A 16,694-nucleotide genomic window follows, 5' to 3' on the forward strand; every position below is an offset into this window, starting at 1 on the left:
AGATCGCCGTGCGGCCTAAGGCCACGATGCAGGACGAGGCGTGGCACGAGGAGCAACAACACTTCCAGGCCGTTTTGCAGGCATGGAGCGATTATCTTCCGTATTCGGTACGGTCCATACCACTAATCCAGCTCCATATGAACAATGCGCGCCGCCAGTCCTTGTACGCACTGCCACAAGCACATCAGGCGCTGCTCCAAGGGCTCCATGCCCCCGTGCCTGGGCCCATGGAGGGCAAGCCTGCCCAGCGCGGCTTCCGTGCCAAACTTTATGAGATTGATGACCGTATCCGACGCAATGCAGATGTCCTGGAGCAGATGGCCCACTTTTGCCACTCGTTCCTTGGCATCCTGGACGAGTCACACCAGGCCGCCTCCGGTCCTACCAACAAGGTATCAGAGCGTGATCAGGACCGTGTCCGCACAGCCATCAAGCAAATGGCGCGTGATTGGGGCGCCCAGGGTGCGGCCGAGCGAGAGCGGGTGTATCAGCCGATCGTCGAGGCCGTCCTTCGCCGCCGGCCACCGAGCGAAGGCCGGCCACCCCGTGTGTTGGTACCTGGTGCAGGCCTGGGTCGCCTGGCTTTTGACTTTGCTCAGCAGGGCTACTGTACACAGGGCAATGAGTTTAGCTATTTTATGCTCATCCCTGCACACTTTCTCTTGAACTGCACGCAGACCGTCCATGAACACACGCTCTTCCCCTATATCCACTCGGGCAGCAATTGGCACACATCAGCGGACATGCTGCAACCTGTGTGTGTACCTGATGTGCTGCCATCGGTACTCGATGAGAATACTGACTTTAGCATGGTCGCCGGCGAGTTCGTCGAGGTGTATGCGAAGGAAGAGGAGCGCGGCGCATGGGATGTAGTCGCGACGTGTTTTTTCATCGATACGGCCAAAAATATCCTGCGCTACCTCGAAGTCATCAATGCAGTACTACCAGTCGGCGGCCTGTGGGTCAACGCGGGTCCTCTACTATGGCACTTTGAGCATGACCCTGATGCGAGTGTCGAGCTTACGCTCGAGGAGGTGCTCGAGCTGCTCCCGCACTTTGGCTTTGAGATGGAAGAGCAGCGCACGCTTGAGCCGCAGACCTACACCGGCATACCCAACAGCATGCTCTCCCATCTGTACACCCCAGTGTTCTGGGTTTGCCGCAAAGTGCGCGACCATACTATGGCACCTGCCGTATAGCCCTCTCATTCATCAGATTCGTCGTAGGACGGTCGCACACGCGAAGCATGACGTGCGCTGCGCCGCGGACTCGGCGCGGATCGCCGGATAACAATGCGCCGTCGTTTCGGTGCCGCTGCTGGTGCAGCAGCAGGGGTATCATGGACAGGGGACGGTGATGTACCGCGGGCCTCGGCAGCCACCATCTCCTCGAGCGAGACAATGGGGCCAGAGACCCGCGCGCGATTCTCTGTCGGCTCGCTCGGTGGCGCGGAGCCCTCGGAAACAGCCCCGGCGACCGGAGCAAGGGTCGGGTCTGGTGCACTCAGCTGTCGCGTCTCGTTCGTGGGGCTTGGAGCGCCATCGTCAGTGGCGGACGCCGGATTGGATGGAGCCGCGCCGTACTCGTCCTGAATGCGCCTTGAGACAACAAGGGCAGTCAGCAAGCGGCTCCAATTTTTAAGGGCGCGGCGCTGTGCCTTCGCCGCCTCGTTGCGAGCCTCGGTCTCTTCCATCTCAGCGACAGCCTGTGTAAGTAGGGACAACGTACGGCCTGCACGAGCTCTGCGCTCTCAGTAGGAATGACGACGCCTGCCATCTTTGGTAAGCTCCGGAAGCGACGAAACTCGAAGCCCACCACGGCGTCGGCATAGCTCACGCCCAATTGCTTCGCAGCCCGGGCCGCGAGCGGATGCCGAATGTGCGTGCCGCCTGCCGGGAGCATTGACGGAACAAAGAGATCAACATTGCCAAACGCATTGCGGGGCACATAGCCGTTGCACACGGCGGGCGGCACGTACAGCTCCGTTTGAAATTGGGCAAAGAGGGCCTCCATCGCCTCGTCGCCCGATGACGCGCGTGCCTGCTCTTCGAGGCGCTTGCTCATCGTCGTATATAGGCGCTGTCGCGCCCATTTCAGCGGCACCTCGTTCGTTTTGACTACACGACCGAGATTGTACCACTGGCGCGCAGAGAGCAGCTTGATGACGTTCGCACGCAAATACACCGGCTCGCCCTGGAACGTTCCGACACGGTGCGGCGGATGCACGACCTGGTCGCGTAGTAGGTGCCGCTGCAGCACATACACGGGGTGGTCTTTGAACGCGCCGACGCTCGTCGGCATCGGCTCACGACGCGTCTGGTCCTCCAGCTCTACATCCTCCATCGCATCGCGGTCGAGCTTCTGAGGACGGTGGAGAGCTTGGGCCACAGACGCCCACCACGGGCGGCCCCGCACAGACGGGCGCAGCCGCGCGACTCGGGTTAGGAGTGTGCGGGTATAGCGCGCGGTGACATCGCGAGCGTACCCGTCCTCCTCAAAGGCGGCAATGTACAGCAGCTTGTTCTGGCGCTGCGACGGCAATGGCTCCATGTGGCGCACGCCCGTGGGCTTGACAAAGCCTCGCACGGGGTCGACGGTGATCCAGTGCTGGTAGGGACGGCTGTACACTTCCACCCATACGGTAGGGGGGGTCTTGTCATCCACAGGCTCAATATACATCTCGTCTTCGCCGTCACTGGGCGAGCCCGCTCGCGGCGGAGGACGCAACGGCCCTTTGGAGGCGGCGCTCGGCACCACTTGCACACTCACCACGAGACGCGACGGGATCCCGAGCGAGCGACACAATGCACAGAACAGAATGGACTTGGTCTCTCGTGAGCCAAGTCGTCGCCGCGCCGCCGCGCACAACTGTTTGGGCGAGGCGGCCGCCTCAGGGGGTGGGAGGAGGCGCAGGTACGTAGGCACAGATGCTTGCTCACCGGTGGGAAAAATGGATATCTCTTGTGCGCGCGACTTCGACCGAGCCTCGCGCTTGTGCCTCTGCTCACGCTCGAGCGGGGTCTCGACGTACCAGCCATCGATCCACGTATGCGCTGGAGCGGGAGCCGGCTGCCACAAGTCCTGCGACGGCTGGCGCCATGCTGCGGCGGCCGCCATGCGGGCATGCACATGGAAGTGAGCGTGCCACCAGCTCACCAGCTCCGTCATGAATGACTCAAACATACGCACGCGCTCGCGGCGCGCCGGCTCGAGGCGGGGATGGATGGCCTGTAGTTTGTGGAGCAGCAGGCTGGGCACCATATCCTGCAGTGTATCGCGGAGCGTCTGATCATTGCACCATCGGTTGCGCACGCGCGCTGCGGCCAGGATAGCGAGGGTATGCACCTGGTGAACGAGCAGTCGGTTCTTTCGGTCGCGTGGCGTAGTGGTCACTGTCGATGAGCGTTTCGCCTTGGAGGGTGGTTGTGCGAGAGTGATTTGAAGTGGCGGCGCAGGCGACGAGTCCTGTGGCGCCGGTTCGTTTTGGTCGGGCACGGCATCGTACAGGTCCGCGTACGCATTGTGCGCCCCGCTTACATCGACGTCATCCATGTCGGATCCTTCGTCACTGGGCGCGGCGGGCGGCGCAGCCAGATCCAGCGGCACATCGTCCCAGTCAGCATCGGAGTCGGACTGCGTCAGATCCACGCTGGCTGGCTGCGCGCGCGAAGAGTCGAGCGGAGTAGGCGCCATCGCCGCGCCGATCCCCGCCACAATGCGAGAGGATCGTAGGTGGAGGTGAGTCCTACGGTACTAGGGAAACGGCAGGGAGGTGGAGTGCGGCCCGCTTTTGGCGTAGTCGTCCAGCGAGCGAATAAAGTCGTCTGTAAAGGGGCCGATAGTGCCCACGTTGAAATTGAGAGGGTTGCCCATGAGCATGTCCTTTGGGTGCACGACCGAGGATACATCCGAAGTCATATTCATAACGTTCTCAGGCGGAAGTAGGAACGACGACGGCGCTGGCAGCTCGCTGGGTACCGGCAATGAGTTCGCCGGTGTATTCGCCTGTACAGGCTGGCCGACGGGCGGCACCGCAAATTTGGCCCAGAAAGTGTCAAAGTCGGATGCGGTCATCGCCGGCACCGGAGTGGCCATGCCGGGTAGTGACGATGGGTCGCCAGAGTCAAACCCTGGCACAGGCACCGACGCTGCACTGGGCGGCAGAGACACCGAGTCGCTGGAGTACGGTGAGCTGGACGTATCATGTGTAGGCTCTGTGCGCACATTCGATACAGAAAAGTCGTTGTGCCGAACTAGGCTCCGAAGCATCATCATGGGCTCCGTTTTCGACCGCTTAGAGCACTGCGCTGGCATGATACGATCAGCCCAATGGGTGACGCAGTTGCCCAGACCCGTTTGCGATGTATCAAAGTCCGTCTGCATGATGTGAGTTGCGACGCGCTGCATAGCATCGTAACCTTCCCGCGCAATGGTCGAGACAGGTGCGAGGTAGTTGAGCAGGCGACTCATGATGCACAGGTCCTGCACAATGCTCTCGCGCTCGGGATCCCAGCTTGGCTGCTCATTCCGCTCATTGAGCAGGGTCAAGTGTTTGAGCAGCAGCACTGCAGCGGCAGTGCACCAGTGGCAGAAGTACCACATACGCGAGGCCACAGGGAACTCGGTCGGAATGTACGACTCGCACGATTGCCCCGTCTCGTTCTTGGGCATCTTCCAGCTAAAGGCATCGCGGAAGAGCCGCAGGAGTGCGCGCGCACTTGAGAAGCAAGCGTCGCGCGAGAGCTGGTACCGCTCGTCATCCCAGCCCCGCATGTAGTATGGCAGGTGGATGCGGATCATGAGATAGTGCAGCGATGTAATACCAAAGGACCGGTGCAAATGCTTCACCGAATTGGTCGTGTCGCCGTTCTCGGCATCATTCCATATATGCTTCGTCTGTGCCTGCAGCGACATGGCCTCTTTATGGAGCTGTTGCACGTATGCATAGTCTTCGTCCGTTGGCATCATCATCGACGATGAGCGGCAATACAAATGCGCGATCTGCAGCTTCATCTGGTGGTAAGGAGATAGGAACTTGGCACGCTGCATCTCTGTACCAAACACAGATGGCAGCCTCTTAGCGTCCGAGAGGATCAGGGGTCGCCGCTTGATAAAGGTGGTCAAAAACCAGTCATGGATGCACAGAATCGCAAACAGATGTACACGGCACGAAGCGTCTTCCAGCGGCATCGTGGCCGGTGGCTCCTCATCCAGACCCAACAGGAGTGCCACTTGTACAGTCTGGCTCACCAAAGTGGCGGCAGACGCCGGTGGGCGCGACGCGCACAGCCCACACATCAGAAGTGACATGGCAATGACATACTCCATTTTCGGCTCGCCCAGAATGTCCATGGTACGCAGACCCACCAGCATGTCCTGGAAGTACCGCATGTGCGAGGAGGGCACACGTCCTTCCATCACAATCTGATGTGTCGAGTCGCGGGCAGCAAGGAGCGCAATGCCGCAGATACTGAAACAGATGGCCAGGACGTAGATGAGGTGTGTCACTTGCTCCAAGCTGAGTCGCTGGATGTACGTGGGATCGAGAGACATCTGGTTGCGCAAAGTGGCGACCTCCGACAAGAGCTCCTGCGCTCGCCGTTCCGTGAGAACGGCCGACATCCACTCGATCTCCTTGACAAATATATGCATAAGTAGAGACAAGACGTTTGGATCCGGTAAGCTTTTGTACATGTGCTCCAGAGCGGCTCGCTGATGCCATAGGCGTGATTCTGCATCCATACAGCCCAGCACATCACTACAGTGCAGGTCCCAGCTTCCCGCGATGGGAGTCAGAGTGGCCGGTGGCGTGCGTGGGGCGGCACATGAGGGGGACGGCGAGCCGTCCAGGCGCTCAAGGATAAGATCGAGCTTGGACTCAAGAACGCTAATGCGGGTTAGCACGGCCGCCGAGTCACCCGTGTCGCGCCCCGTGCGCTCAGGGACGACGCCGTCTCCCCACGTGCACAGATGCTGCTCGTTTCTGTCGCAGCACGCTCCACAGGGCCACCCACGGTCGCACTTGAGCTTTCGACGCCGACATGAGTCGCAGCTCTGCGCCTTGGTCCGTTTCCGCGGCGGAGGCACAACCTTGGACGCTACGAGGCCAGGCAGGCCCTCAGGTGCTCGCATGTTGGCAGGTACTGCAGAACTAGAAGCGTTCCAATTAGGTGCATTGGTTTCAATTTCAGGCTCTCGGGCAATTATTTCCCGAGGAGGCGCGCCATGGCCGACATAGCCTTGCGCTACGGGCCTCGACGCCATGGGTACGGTGTGCGTCCGCGACAAGCCAGGCACATTCAGACAGTATCACGTGAGTGTCTGAGATCGCGTGTGCTTGAACCGCCGAACGGTTTCAGTGCGGCGCCTGGACATGCGCCAGGACACAGCGCAGGAGCGAGACCCAGCGCCCTCCGAAAGGGGTGAATGGGATGGGTCTCGACATGAGTATGGCCGTTCTGGAAGATATATGGCTGGTGACAGCAGCTGGGGACGGTACGGCTCCCGTGGAGGCCGATCGTCGTCCTCGCGATCCCTGGACGACCGGCAGCCCGCGCGCGGGCGTTCGTGGTCGCGAGGCAGTCGGGGGTATCGGTCATATGCAGATGAGGACCGACATGGGAGCTATCGATCTCGGAAGCGCTACGACCATGAGCACAAGCGCCGTCGAGCAAGTCCATCGCCTCCGCCCGTGCAACCGCCGCCGCGGCCCTATCCATCGCGCAACGACCGCGAGCGATATGGAGACAGTGAGCCCCGAATTTTACCTCGAAAGCAACAGGGAATTTCCGTACGGGGTGCGGCGGATCGTCTACGGCACGATGCCCGTGGTTGGCGGCCTGTGGACGATACGAGGACAGCGTCGAACAGCGAGTGCTTTGTGGCGCCATCTTCTATGCCGCCAGGTCCACCGCCTGGACCTCCGCCTGGACCCCCGCCTGGACCCCCGCCAAGGCCCCCGCCATCGGGCCCGCCCCCGTCGGTGCGCGCTGCATCCGAGGCGCGGACGGTAGCCACGCCTGAGCAGAACCCTGTTCCAGTGGTACAAGATGTGGCGCCCCGTGTGCAGGTCGATGAGGCGTACGAGATTGTGGCGCAGGTGGGCGAGGGCACATATGGGCAAGTTTACAAGGCAAGTGCTGAGCGAAGTGGCGCCCTGGTGGCGCTAAAAAAGATCCGTATGGAGACTGCGCGCGAGGGCTTCCCTGTGACGTCCATGCGGGAAATGAAGCTGCTTCAACTGCTGCGGCACGAGAATGTGATCCGCTTGCACGAGACAATGACGAGCCGCACGGGCTCGGTGTATATGGTGTTTGAGTACATGGAGCACGATCTTAATGGTATTCTTGTGCACCCCCAAGTGCGGTTCACCGATGCGCACCGGAAGTCACTTGTGGCGCACCTGCTGCGTGGTCTCGAGTACCTGCACCAACGCTCAGTCTTGCATCGTGACTTGAAAGGCTCGAATCTGCTGCTCAACAACGATGGCATACTGAAGCTGGCCGACTTCGGCCTGGCACGCACCTACGCAAAGCGGCAAGCGGGCGACTATACCAACCGGGTAGTCACGCTGTGGTACCGTCCACCGGAGCTCCTGCTCGGCGCCACGCAGTATGGCCCTGAGGTGGACGTGTGGGGCGCCGGCTGCCTTTTTGTGGAGCTGTTCACGCGCCAGGCGCTCTTCCAGGGCCGCGACGAGATCCACCAGCTACACGAAATCACCCGCGTCCTGGGCCCACTGACGCCGCAGGTGTGGCCGGATGTGATGGCGCTGCCATGGTACGACCTTATGCGCCTAGAGAAAGAGCAGAGTGAGACGCCGCTGCTGCGCGAGGATGGCGCAACCGATACCCCCGACGCATTCGCGGCGCAGCTGCCGCAGAGCGCGCATGCGCTGGTGCGTGGCCTGCTCGCGTACGACCCGCGGCAGCGATGGAGCGCGACGCAGGCATTATCTGATTCCTATTTTACAGAGGCGCCCCCCGAGGAGCGGCCGGCCAGGTACGCATACACCACTCACCCAGCGTACTCGCGAGCCTCGACGGCGAGTGGCACGAAATGCAATCGAAGCGTGCGCTGCGCCGCGCTAGAGCGGGCGCCACGTAGGTATCACGTGATGATAGTCGAAGAAGCGCGCGGCTCTCGAGGTGCCACCTGATCGACTGCATGACTGCGCAAGAGCAAAAGGAGGCCCCGGCCGTGGAGATTGTGAAGCAGCCTGGCGGGCGCCCTGACCCCCAGCACCACAATGGGGAGATGGACCGGCTGAAGGCTGAGATCGATCAGACGCACGCCAAAATGGCGCAGGTGCGTGCAGCTCTGTCGGGCGACGCGACGGCGAACACGCCCGCCGGCCAGCGTCGTGCGGCGCTGCGTGCCGAGCTGGACTCTCTGCGCAGCGAGCAGGCGGGACGCAAGGGAACGCGCGGCAAGGTGTTTGACGAGATGAAGCAGCTCCAGGACACGATCGCTGCCAAGGTCAAGGCGCTGCAGGCGGACAAGGCGAAGGCGCCCTTCAAGTCGGCCTCGGAGCTGGACGCGCGCGTCGCGCAGATCGAGGCACAGATTGAGACGGGGTCGATGAAGATCGTCGAGGAGCGCAAGGCGCTGAACGAGATTCACACGCTCAAGCGCACGCGCAAGACTGTCGAGCAGTTTGGCGCCCAGCAGGCTGAGATTGATGGCCTGCGCGCGCGTGTCAATGAGCTGCGTAGCACGCTCGATGATCCCGAGGCGGCGGCTGCTCACCGCCGCTACGACGAGATTAAGCAGGAGCTTGACGCGCTCGCGAAGGAGCAGGAGAAGACCGTGGGCAGCCGCTCGAAGCTGCAGGCGCAGCGCAACGCGCTGAGCAAGAAGCTCGATGAGCTGTACCAGGCGCGCCGCGACCGTGCGGCTGCGTTCCACGCGGAGAACGACAAGTACTTTGCGCGTGTGCACGCCGAGCGGGAGCGCCGCCAGGAAGCGCAGCGGAAGGAGCGTCTTGAGGCGGAGCATGCGCGCCAGGTACAGGAAGAGCAGGAGCTGCGCGAAGAAGCAGCGCTGCCCGCGTTTGCCAAGGAGATTGATGACTGCGACCAGCTCATCCGCTACTTCAGCGGCAAAGGCGACGAGGAGAAGGCCTCGACCACAACTAGCACGGCCGTGCCGGCTGATCGCATGCCCAGCGCCGACGTTCCCGAGGGTGCTGTTGTAGTGCCGAAGAAGAGCGAGGAGGAAGACTACTTTGCGGGTACCGCCAAGAAGAAGGGCAAGAGCCGCAAGGGCCGGGCGCAGGATGCGGACGAGAGCGGTGCGCTGCACGTGCCATTCGGCATGCTCTCCGCGCTGCTCAGCCTCAGTATTCCGCCGCCCGCGAACCAGGCCGACCTGCCGCGCGTCGTGGAGAACATCCGACTGAAGCGCGAGTACTTCGTGTCGAACCAGGCGCGCCAGACCGCGGAGAACATCCGCAAGGCCGACGAGAAGATTGCTGCGCAAAAGTCGAAGCGCGAGGCACAGAATGCATAACTACGAAGTGCGCTGCCGTGAGGTGCGCGCGGGGCCGAGATGCGTGCCGTGCACTTGCGTCGCGAAGCGCAGCGAACACAGTGTCTCTCCCAGGTGCGCCTGCAGCGGCGAGAGGGCCAGAAGCATGAGCCTGTAGTGAGTAGTTCAACACGTACGTCTTGGCGCCCTGGCTCAGGCACGGCTTTAGCAGCCATGTCAGCGTCGAGTTGCGGTACGGCACATGCTTGGCATGCGTCGCAAGCGCTGCCATCACGTCCGCGAGGCTACTGAGCGATTTGTTGATGCTCTGGGCCTCGCGCAGTCGCTGCGGATCAGCTGCAGAGCCACTCGTCGCGAGACGCTCCGAGCCAGCCAAGTCGACGAGGTGCAACGTTGCATCGCTTGTCTCGCCGCCGGACTGCGTGCCACGCACACGCAACGCAAACACGCTGTGACTCCGGCTCGAGCGCTCGTTCATTTTGGTCGCTGCAACTTGCCGGCGCTTCTTAGCACGTGCCAAGAGCTGATACACATCGTCCGGTCGTGCGAGGGGCACGATCTCGGCGGGCTCTACGTGCGAGTGGTGGCCCATATGGACAACGTCGCACCGCGCATGGTCGCCGAGCAGATCGGCAATCTGGTCCAGATACACCTCGACCATTTGCGCCTCAAACGTGTACGACCAGCCGTGCACCTGCTGTGCCTGTGCAGCGGCCCACAGCATGTGCATGGCACGGGGAATCAGACCCACATCGTCTCCTTCCCAGGTGCTCGGTACGGCCCAGTCGACGTGCGAGCCGCCCTCGAGTGTGTGTGTCTTGCCGGAGCCTGTTTGCCCATAGGCGAAGATAGTGGTCTGCGTCAGTGCATGGGACGTACATGGTAGCCATCGAGCACGCTCTGCAGGAGGTCAGACACATGCTCAAATACATCGGCTTGCGTCGCCGACGGCGGAAACACATGATCAAACGCAAAGTGATGCGTCTTGACGGACGCCGCGCCCATCGCACTCTCGGTCGGCGCCCGCACCTCGAGCTGCGTCGCGAGCTGCTGTGCATCAGGATAGCGCAGATCTATGCTCGCACCCTCGTCCCGGGGGGGCCGCACACGCGCGTACACACGCACATTGCCACGCAACTCTTGGACCTGGTTGTGCAGGCGACGACGCAGCACCTCGGCGTCAGCAAGCCGCGCTTCGAGGAGGTGCACGCGTTCAGCAGAAGCGGTCGCCTCGGACGCAAGCGCAGCGGAGCGTGTATCTGTGGTGGCAAGCAGCGTCTCAAGCTCCGCCACGCGCGCTCGCAACGCGTCTTCTGAGGCATGCGCCTTTTCAAGGGATTGAGCGTGGCGCGCTGCATCCGCGCGAAGCGCTTCCATCTCAAGCTCCTGGGCTTCGATACGCGCACGCAGTGTCTTGAGGTCGCGCTGGTGCTCGGCCCGCAGGAGATCCACCTCGTAGTCGTTGTACCCACGCCAGCCCGACGCAGGTGGACGATTCTCGTTCGCGGTGCGACGCGCCTCTACAAGCCTCTCATCAATCATGCGCTGCCTCTCATAGCGTTGATCGCGCTCGGCACGCTCGCGCGTCTGGCTGGCCTGCACACGTTCCTTCTCGAGCTCGAACAAGTCGTGCATGTGGGGAGCCGGCGCTGCGGCACGGGCGGGCGGCGTTGTGGCAGGGCCGGGGCGAACGACGCGCCGCGCACCGATGCGGCTCGTGTCGTTCGAAAGCGTACGCCGCGTCGCACGTACGCGCGACGGCGACGCCGCCGGCCCCGACGTCCGCACGCGTGTGGGGGGCATGGTGGGGACCGAACAACACACCACGCGATCACGTGCAGCGGCGGCCGCCGGTCACGGTCGTCTCGCGGGCGTCGTGGGGATGGGGATATGATTGCTATGGTACACCTGGTGAAGCAGGGGAGCGCGCCGGCGCCGGCGCCGTCGAGCTGACTTCCACTGCGTGTGAGAGAGAGGTACATACGCCAAGGCCGCTTGCACAGAGGGCACATGGGTTCGTGCTTTTCCGAGAGCCATTTCATGATACAGTGCAAGTGGAACTCGTGCGTGCATTCGCCCACCGCTGCGGTCAGCGTGCATGTGCGTACCTAGAGGGCATGCATCGCCAGGGTCCTTGCAGGCACCACACACGCCATCAAAGTAGTTCTGGCAGATACCACACACGTCGTCTGGATCACGGACATTCCAATCTGCATCAGCACATTGTGCGTACGCCAGTAGCCAACTGGGTGCCATTTCTGGATGTGCACCTTCATCCGCGCGGAGAGCGCGACGACAGACGGCGAACGCGCCACGGCGCCGGTACGTGGAGGGTACACACCTACATGTCTGAAGAGGGCGCGACGTCCACGCCCGCGTCTCGCTGCACCGTTGGCGCCCATGGGAAACACACAGTCGGCGGCGCCCGAGTCTGAGCGACCAGACGCGATCGATCGGCGCGCTCGTAGGACGCGCGAGGTCGAAGCGAGGGTCACCAAGCACCGTCCGGGGCATCTATACTCGCACTCAATTGGCATCTACCCCGAGCCGGAGGGCGCCTCGGGCGGCGCCAGCTCGAAAGGAGATGAGACCGGTGATCCTCGACCGTACGCAATCGTGGCAGCGAGCTCCTTTGGACGGTACGGGAGCAGCGACGTGAGCTTGCGGAATCACTCTGACCAGGAATCGCAGGCAGGCAGCGATACCACACTGATCGACACAGGCTCGGAGCGCAGTGACTCGATCCACATCCTGCAGAACAACGAAGTGATAACTAGCCCGGACCTAGAAGTTAAAAGCGCGAGCCCTTCGCATCCAGGTACACATACCACGCCACGCCCCTGTCACACAGAAATGGCGCGCACGCCTCGTGCGCCCTCGAAGTATGAGCTGCCAGGCGCCGCTATGCTATCGTCGCACCGTGCGTCGCTCATCCTTAACGAAGACGCACTAATGAGTCTTTCTGAGTCGCCGCCGCAGATGAAGTCAGTCAGGGCCCAGGAAGAAGAGAAGGGGAAGCCGCAGGGGCACACCAAAATCGCGTCATTGCCGTCGTACCTCAAGATTCCCACGGCGATTCCGCGGGCGCACACATCGGCCAAAATCAAGCTTTCCACCGGCACATCACTCCTGGATGTCTCCGACATGTCATCGTCTAGCCGGGTACACACGGATGCGCCGTCAAAGGAGGGGTCGCCGAAGCGCTTGACTCGTACACAGACGGCGCCGCTCCTCTTATCGCCCATGACGATCGAGACCAATACCGTGGAACAGGACCAGGCACATGATATGCTAACCGTCGAAGAGCCGTTGCCATTCACAGAGGAAAAGCCGCTGACCCCTGTCCATCTCGTCTGGCGCGGACGTGGACGTCACGTCTATGTCACGGGCACCTTTGCCGACGAGTGGCAAAGCAAAATTGCTCTGCGCCAGCTGCGTCCTGGCACGCCGTTCCTGTGCACGTTGTATTTGCCTCCTGGCACGCATCGCCTCAAGTTTGTGGTCGACAATCGGTGGCGCATCTCGCCGGACCTGAATACGGCCACGGACGGCGACGGTACCCTGGTAAATTACGTTGAGATTCCAAACCTCCTGGAACAGACGAACGAGGCGGAGCTGCCCGGGCCGATTGAACGCGACGAGGCATGGGCCAAGGCCATGGCCGATATCAAGGCTACGCAAAAGGAGGGCGGCGAGTGGGAGATTATAGGTGATGAGTTCCCAGGTACGACAGAGACGGCGTGGACGCGCGAGCTGCCGGCCTGCGTGGAAGTGGCGCAGGAAGCCGAAGAGCGTCTCCTGGACAGTGACATTTCAGCCGAGCACTCGTCGCTACTGCCCAACCCGCCCCAACTCCCACGGCAGCTCGAGAAGGTCATCCTCAATGCTGCGGTGACCAGTGACCAAGTCCAGCTCAATGCAGCCGCCGCACTGGTCGATGATAACAGTGTTCTTCCAGCGCCGAATCATGCCGTACTGAACCATCTGGCCACGGGCTCCATTAAGAATGGCGTCCTCGCTATGGGCATGGTCACACGGTACAAGAACAAGTATGTGACGACTGTCCTGTATCGCCCCGTGCAGACGTAAACTAACGGCGTCGAAACATGTGCAGATCAGGACGTTAGCAGCGCCTGCGTACCTGTTTGATACGGGTATGCCCATACACCCTGGGCCTCATCAAGCATCTCGCGTCCGCATAGGCCGCCGTCGAAGACCGCCTGTACCTGCCGCACAAGCTGCGCTCGCGTCCCAGCATCGAGCACGGAGATGTACGACTTGGATAGCATCCGGTCCAACACGCCCCGTAATGTAGTGGGCAGCGAGCGCTTCATATGGACGGGCGTCATTGCACGAAAGTGCTGCCGATACGCAGGCGTGTCGTACATGGCATGCCACAGCATATGCCGGTCTGCGTAAATACCCTGCCAACACGTACATTGCGGGGTGTGATCCTCATATTGTTCATACAAATCACGCACTTTCGCTACCCATTCCGCTCTCCGTTGGTATTCGCAACGTACCTGCGTCGCGGTCTTCCAAGTTCCATAGGAGTGCGAGGACGCCGCCTGGGCGCAAACTAGCGGCGATATGGCGCAGAGCCGCGTCAAAATCGGGGCACCAGTGCCAAGCCTGTGCAATCACAACGAGATCATTCCCGGTCCCCGCTTGAAAGTCATCAAATGCGCCCTCAGCGGCCCACACGCGCGATTCCGGCCGCAGACGGCCCTGCGCTTTAAGAGCAGCCACCAAGCCAGTGTCGTTGTTACCTAGAACGCGCCGCAGATGCTCCAACATGCCCTGAGATGGATCAAATGCTGCTAAGGATGATAATCCGCCCACATGCGCGCTCTCCTGGAGAAGAAGTCGCGTCGCAATCCCCGTACCAGCCCCCACCTCCACGACGCGCGGGGACCGTGTGCCAGTCGCTGCAAGGAGCTGGCGGATCAGCGCTGGAGGATCTGTGTCAGTAAGTAGTACATACAGGACGGTCTAGCTCGATCGTACAGTCCCGATGAGCCTGTCGCATGAAACCCTTTCTGCGCCACTACATGCATTTGGCGACACGAAGTCGCAAGGACCATGATCGGGCCTCGCTAAGGCGCCTCCACATGTTGTGGACGCGACTCCAACTCTTACCCGCCATGCCTGTCGAGGTCGAAGTGGACACTGTGCTCTTTGATATGGATGGCACGCTCATCGACTCTACGCCAGCTGTCAATGCGACGTGGGTCGAGTTTGCCAAACAGTACCAGCTGGACATCGACCATGTGGTACGTGGCCTGGTGGCTCACTCGGACAGCTACACTACGCACATGGCCACCGCACGGTAGAAAATCTCAAGCGCTACATTCCTTCGTTGGAAGGTGAGGAGCTTATGAAAGAGGTTGTCCGCTTCGAGAGCCGCATCCTAGACATTGCCGAGGCCAACCTGCAGCGCGCCAAGGAGACTGGCTCCACGGAAGGCACCATCATTCCAATGCCTGGTGCCAAGAAACTGCTTGCGGAGGTGCGCACTGGCCATCTGACGAGCACAGATCAATGCCGGGCGTGACGAGAACCCCAAACGACGACCCGGCTGGGCCATCGTGACAAGTGGTACGTGAGAGGCAGTGCTCATGCAGCAGCCACGAGCGCCTATGCCCAGAAGGGTTTCAGGGCAGCTGATGTCGCCGACCCGCCCCGCGCCTTCGTGACATCGGATCTTTGCTCCAAGGGAAAACCGGACCCAGAGCCGTATCTGAAAGGAGCGGAGCTGAGCCACGCTGACGTGTCGCGCTGCATTGTTGTAGAGGATGCACCACCCGGTGTCTTAAGCGGCAAGCGGGCGGGCGCCCGCGTCCTGGGCCTGCGCACAACCCACGACGGCGGCCGTATGTGGGACCAGGGAGCTGACTGGGTCGTGCCTGATCTGAGCTATGTACACGCCCGCTGGGAGGGCGAAAAACTGTTGCTTACCATTGACGGTGAAGCGCGCCCCTGAGTCCTTCTTAATCCAATCAGGGGCCAAATCGCTGGTCTGCCCCAGACAGTGCGCACATGTTGCCACGTTCCTCGGGGAAGGCCCGAGGGACCGGTAGCCGGCAGTGTGGGGCTCGGCCGCATCTAAGTGGCCGTACGTCGGCGAGGCAAACTTTTTGCTGATGAAGCATCACAAAGCCTCGTTCATACATCATAACGGGCCAATCCGGGGCATCACGCCCAGACTTATGTAACGATTGGGTAACCATAGCTACCACTTGCGCTCGTGCCACACGATTTCAGGGAACAAGCCGGAGGATGTGCATAATCGGCAACTCTCACAGGCGGAAAGTCGGTACTACGTTGTCACCAGGTTTCCCACCTATTCTCACACCAATATGCCCACCTACGAAGTTGAAGTCGACACGCTGCTATTTGATATGGACGGTGTATGTATTCAAGTGTCTAGAACTAACCCACAGACCCTCGTCAGCTCCACCGCAGCGCTGAGCGCTGTTTGGGTCGAGTTCGCCAAGCAGTATAACATGGACTTGGATGACTTGCTGGAGAACTCACACGGCAAGCGCACCGTCGAGAACCTGCAAGAGCGTTTGCCGCAACTCTCGCCCGAGCAGGCACTATCGGAGGCCTACCGTTTCGAGGACCGCATCATTGAGATCTCCGACGAGAACCGCTCGAAGGCCAAGTCGGAGCCGACCGCTGCCAACCCGCAGGGCAGCATCGTAGGTCTGCCTGGCGTGAAGGAGCTGTTGAAGCAGATCAACGACGGCGCAGCAGCGCAAGAGAGCCGTCGCCCCGGCTGGGCCATCGTGACCAGCGCGACAGGCGACTACGCCCGCAAGGCGTTCCTGTCGACGAAGACGTCAGAGTTGCCGAAGGTGTTTGTGTCCTCAGATGACGTCAACAAGGGCAAGCCCAACCCGGAGCCATACAAAAAGGGTGCCGAGCTGAGCGGTGTGGACATCACCAAGTGCATCGTCGTTGAAGACGCGCCTGCTGGTGTCCTCTCGGGTAAGCGCGCGGGCGCGCGTGTCCTGGGCCTCAAGACCACGCATGACGCCAAGCGTCTCTGGCTCCAAGGCGCCGACTTTGTCGTGGACGATCTTAGCAAGGTCCAGGCCCGCTGGGAGGGCGACAAGGTGATCCTCACGATTGACTCGGACGAGCGCCCCAGCTTCGAATAGTTTTACGTAACGTTTGCTCATGAATGTGCACGATCTAAA

At 61.4% G+C, this 16,694-nt stretch overlaps 11 protein-coding genes across 11 annotated transcripts; 6 read left to right on the forward strand and 5 right to left on the reverse strand.

Moving 5' to 3' along the window:
* Positions 1 to 26: 26 nt before the first annotated feature.
* On the forward strand, positions 27 to 1,199 carry MSY001_2811 (uncharacterized protein; the record flags this gene model as incomplete). The annotated part of the gene is made up of 1 exon (XM_018884680.1): positions 27 to 1,199. The coding sequence occupies one exon, from the start codon at positions 27 to 29 to the stop codon at positions 1,197 to 1,199; it is 1,173 nt and encodes a 390-aa protein (XP_018741315.1).
* A 304-nt stretch (positions 1,200 to 1,503) lies between these two features.
* Positions 1,504 to 3,693, reverse strand: MSY001_2812 (uncharacterized protein; the record flags this gene model as incomplete). The annotated part of the gene is made up of 3 exons (XM_018884681.1): positions 1,504 to 1,516; positions 1,557 to 1,705; positions 1,729 to 3,693. The coding sequence occupies 3 exons, from the start codon at positions 3,691 to 3,693 to the stop codon at positions 1,504 to 1,506; spliced, it is 2,127 nt and encodes a 708-aa protein (XP_018741316.1).
* A 60-nt stretch (positions 3,694 to 3,753) lies between these two features.
* MSY001_2813 (uncharacterized protein) lies at positions 3,754 to 6,264 on the reverse strand (the record flags this gene model as incomplete). The annotated part of the gene is made up of 1 exon (XM_018884682.1): positions 3,754 to 6,264. One exon carries the CDS (start codon positions 6,262 to 6,264, stop codon positions 3,754 to 3,756), a length of 2,511 nt encoding a protein of 836 aa, XP_018741317.1.
* Positions 6,265 to 6,895: 631 nt separating this feature from the next.
* MSY001_2814 (uncharacterized protein) lies at positions 6,896 to 8,106 on the forward strand (the record flags this gene model as incomplete). Its single annotated transcript, XM_018884683.1, has 2 exons — positions 6,896 to 8,001; positions 8,025 to 8,106. 2 exons carry the CDS (start codon positions 6,896 to 6,898, stop codon positions 8,104 to 8,106), a joined length of 1,188 nt encoding a protein of 395 aa, XP_018741318.1.
* Positions 8,107 to 8,166: 60 nt separating this feature from the next.
* On the forward strand, positions 8,167 to 9,510 carry MSY001_2815 (uncharacterized protein; the record flags this gene model as incomplete). Its single annotated transcript, XM_018884684.1, has 2 exons — positions 8,167 to 8,208; positions 8,308 to 9,510. 2 exons carry the CDS (start codon positions 8,167 to 8,169, stop codon positions 9,508 to 9,510), a joined length of 1,245 nt encoding a protein of 414 aa, XP_018741319.1.
* Positions 9,511 to 9,681: 171 nt separating this feature from the next.
* Positions 9,682 to 11,292, reverse strand: MSY001_2816 (uncharacterized protein; the record flags this gene model as incomplete). The annotated part of the gene is made up of 3 exons (XM_018884685.1): positions 9,682 to 9,691; positions 9,726 to 10,345; positions 10,369 to 11,292. 3 exons carry the CDS (start codon positions 11,290 to 11,292, stop codon positions 9,682 to 9,684), a joined length of 1,554 nt encoding a protein of 517 aa, XP_018741320.1.
* A 94-nt stretch (positions 11,293 to 11,386) lies between these two features.
* Positions 11,387 to 11,745, reverse strand: MSY001_2817 (uncharacterized protein; the record flags this gene model as incomplete). The annotated part of the gene is made up of 3 exons (XM_018884686.1): positions 11,387 to 11,448; positions 11,474 to 11,572; positions 11,598 to 11,745. The coding sequence occupies 3 exons, from the start codon at positions 11,743 to 11,745 to the stop codon at positions 11,387 to 11,389; spliced, it is 309 nt and encodes a 102-aa protein (XP_018741321.1).
* Positions 11,746 to 11,889: 144 nt separating this feature from the next.
* MSY001_2818 (uncharacterized protein) lies at positions 11,890 to 13,578 on the forward strand (the record flags this gene model as incomplete). The annotated part of the gene is made up of 1 exon (XM_018884688.1): positions 11,890 to 13,578. The coding sequence occupies one exon, from the start codon at positions 11,890 to 11,892 to the stop codon at positions 13,576 to 13,578; it is 1,689 nt and encodes a 562-aa protein (XP_018741322.1).
* Positions 13,579 to 13,962: 384 nt separating this feature from the next.
* Positions 13,963 to 14,546, reverse strand: MSY001_2819 (uncharacterized protein; the record flags this gene model as incomplete). The annotated part of the gene is made up of 2 exons (XM_018884689.1): positions 13,963 to 14,450; positions 14,474 to 14,546. The coding sequence occupies 2 exons, from the start codon at positions 14,544 to 14,546 to the stop codon at positions 13,963 to 13,965; spliced, it is 561 nt and encodes a 186-aa protein (XP_018741323.1).
* An 87-nt stretch (positions 14,547 to 14,633) lies between these two features.
* Positions 14,634 to 15,472, forward strand: MSY001_2820 (uncharacterized protein; the record flags this gene model as incomplete). The annotated part of the gene is made up of 4 exons (XM_018884690.1): positions 14,634 to 14,762; positions 14,792 to 14,998; positions 15,027 to 15,087; positions 15,114 to 15,472. The coding sequence occupies 4 exons, from the start codon at positions 14,634 to 14,636 to the stop codon at positions 15,470 to 15,472; spliced, it is 756 nt and encodes a 251-aa protein (XP_018741324.1).
* Positions 15,473 to 15,848: 376 nt separating this feature from the next.
* Positions 15,849 to 16,655, forward strand: MSY001_2821 (uncharacterized protein; the record flags this gene model as incomplete). The annotated part of the gene is made up of 1 exon (XM_018884691.1): positions 15,849 to 16,655. One exon carries the CDS (start codon positions 15,849 to 15,851, stop codon positions 16,653 to 16,655), a length of 807 nt encoding a protein of 268 aa, XP_018741325.1.
* Between the last annotated feature and the right edge of the window lie 39 nt (positions 16,656 to 16,694).

This window comes from Malassezia sympodialis, genomic scaffold (assembly GCF_000349305.1).
Source record: "Malassezia sympodialis ATCC 42132 genomic scaffold, msy_sf_14, whole genome shotgun sequence".
NCBI classification, from domain to species: domain Eukaryota; kingdom Fungi; phylum Basidiomycota; class Malasseziomycetes; order Malasseziales; family Malasseziaceae; genus Malassezia; species Malassezia sympodialis.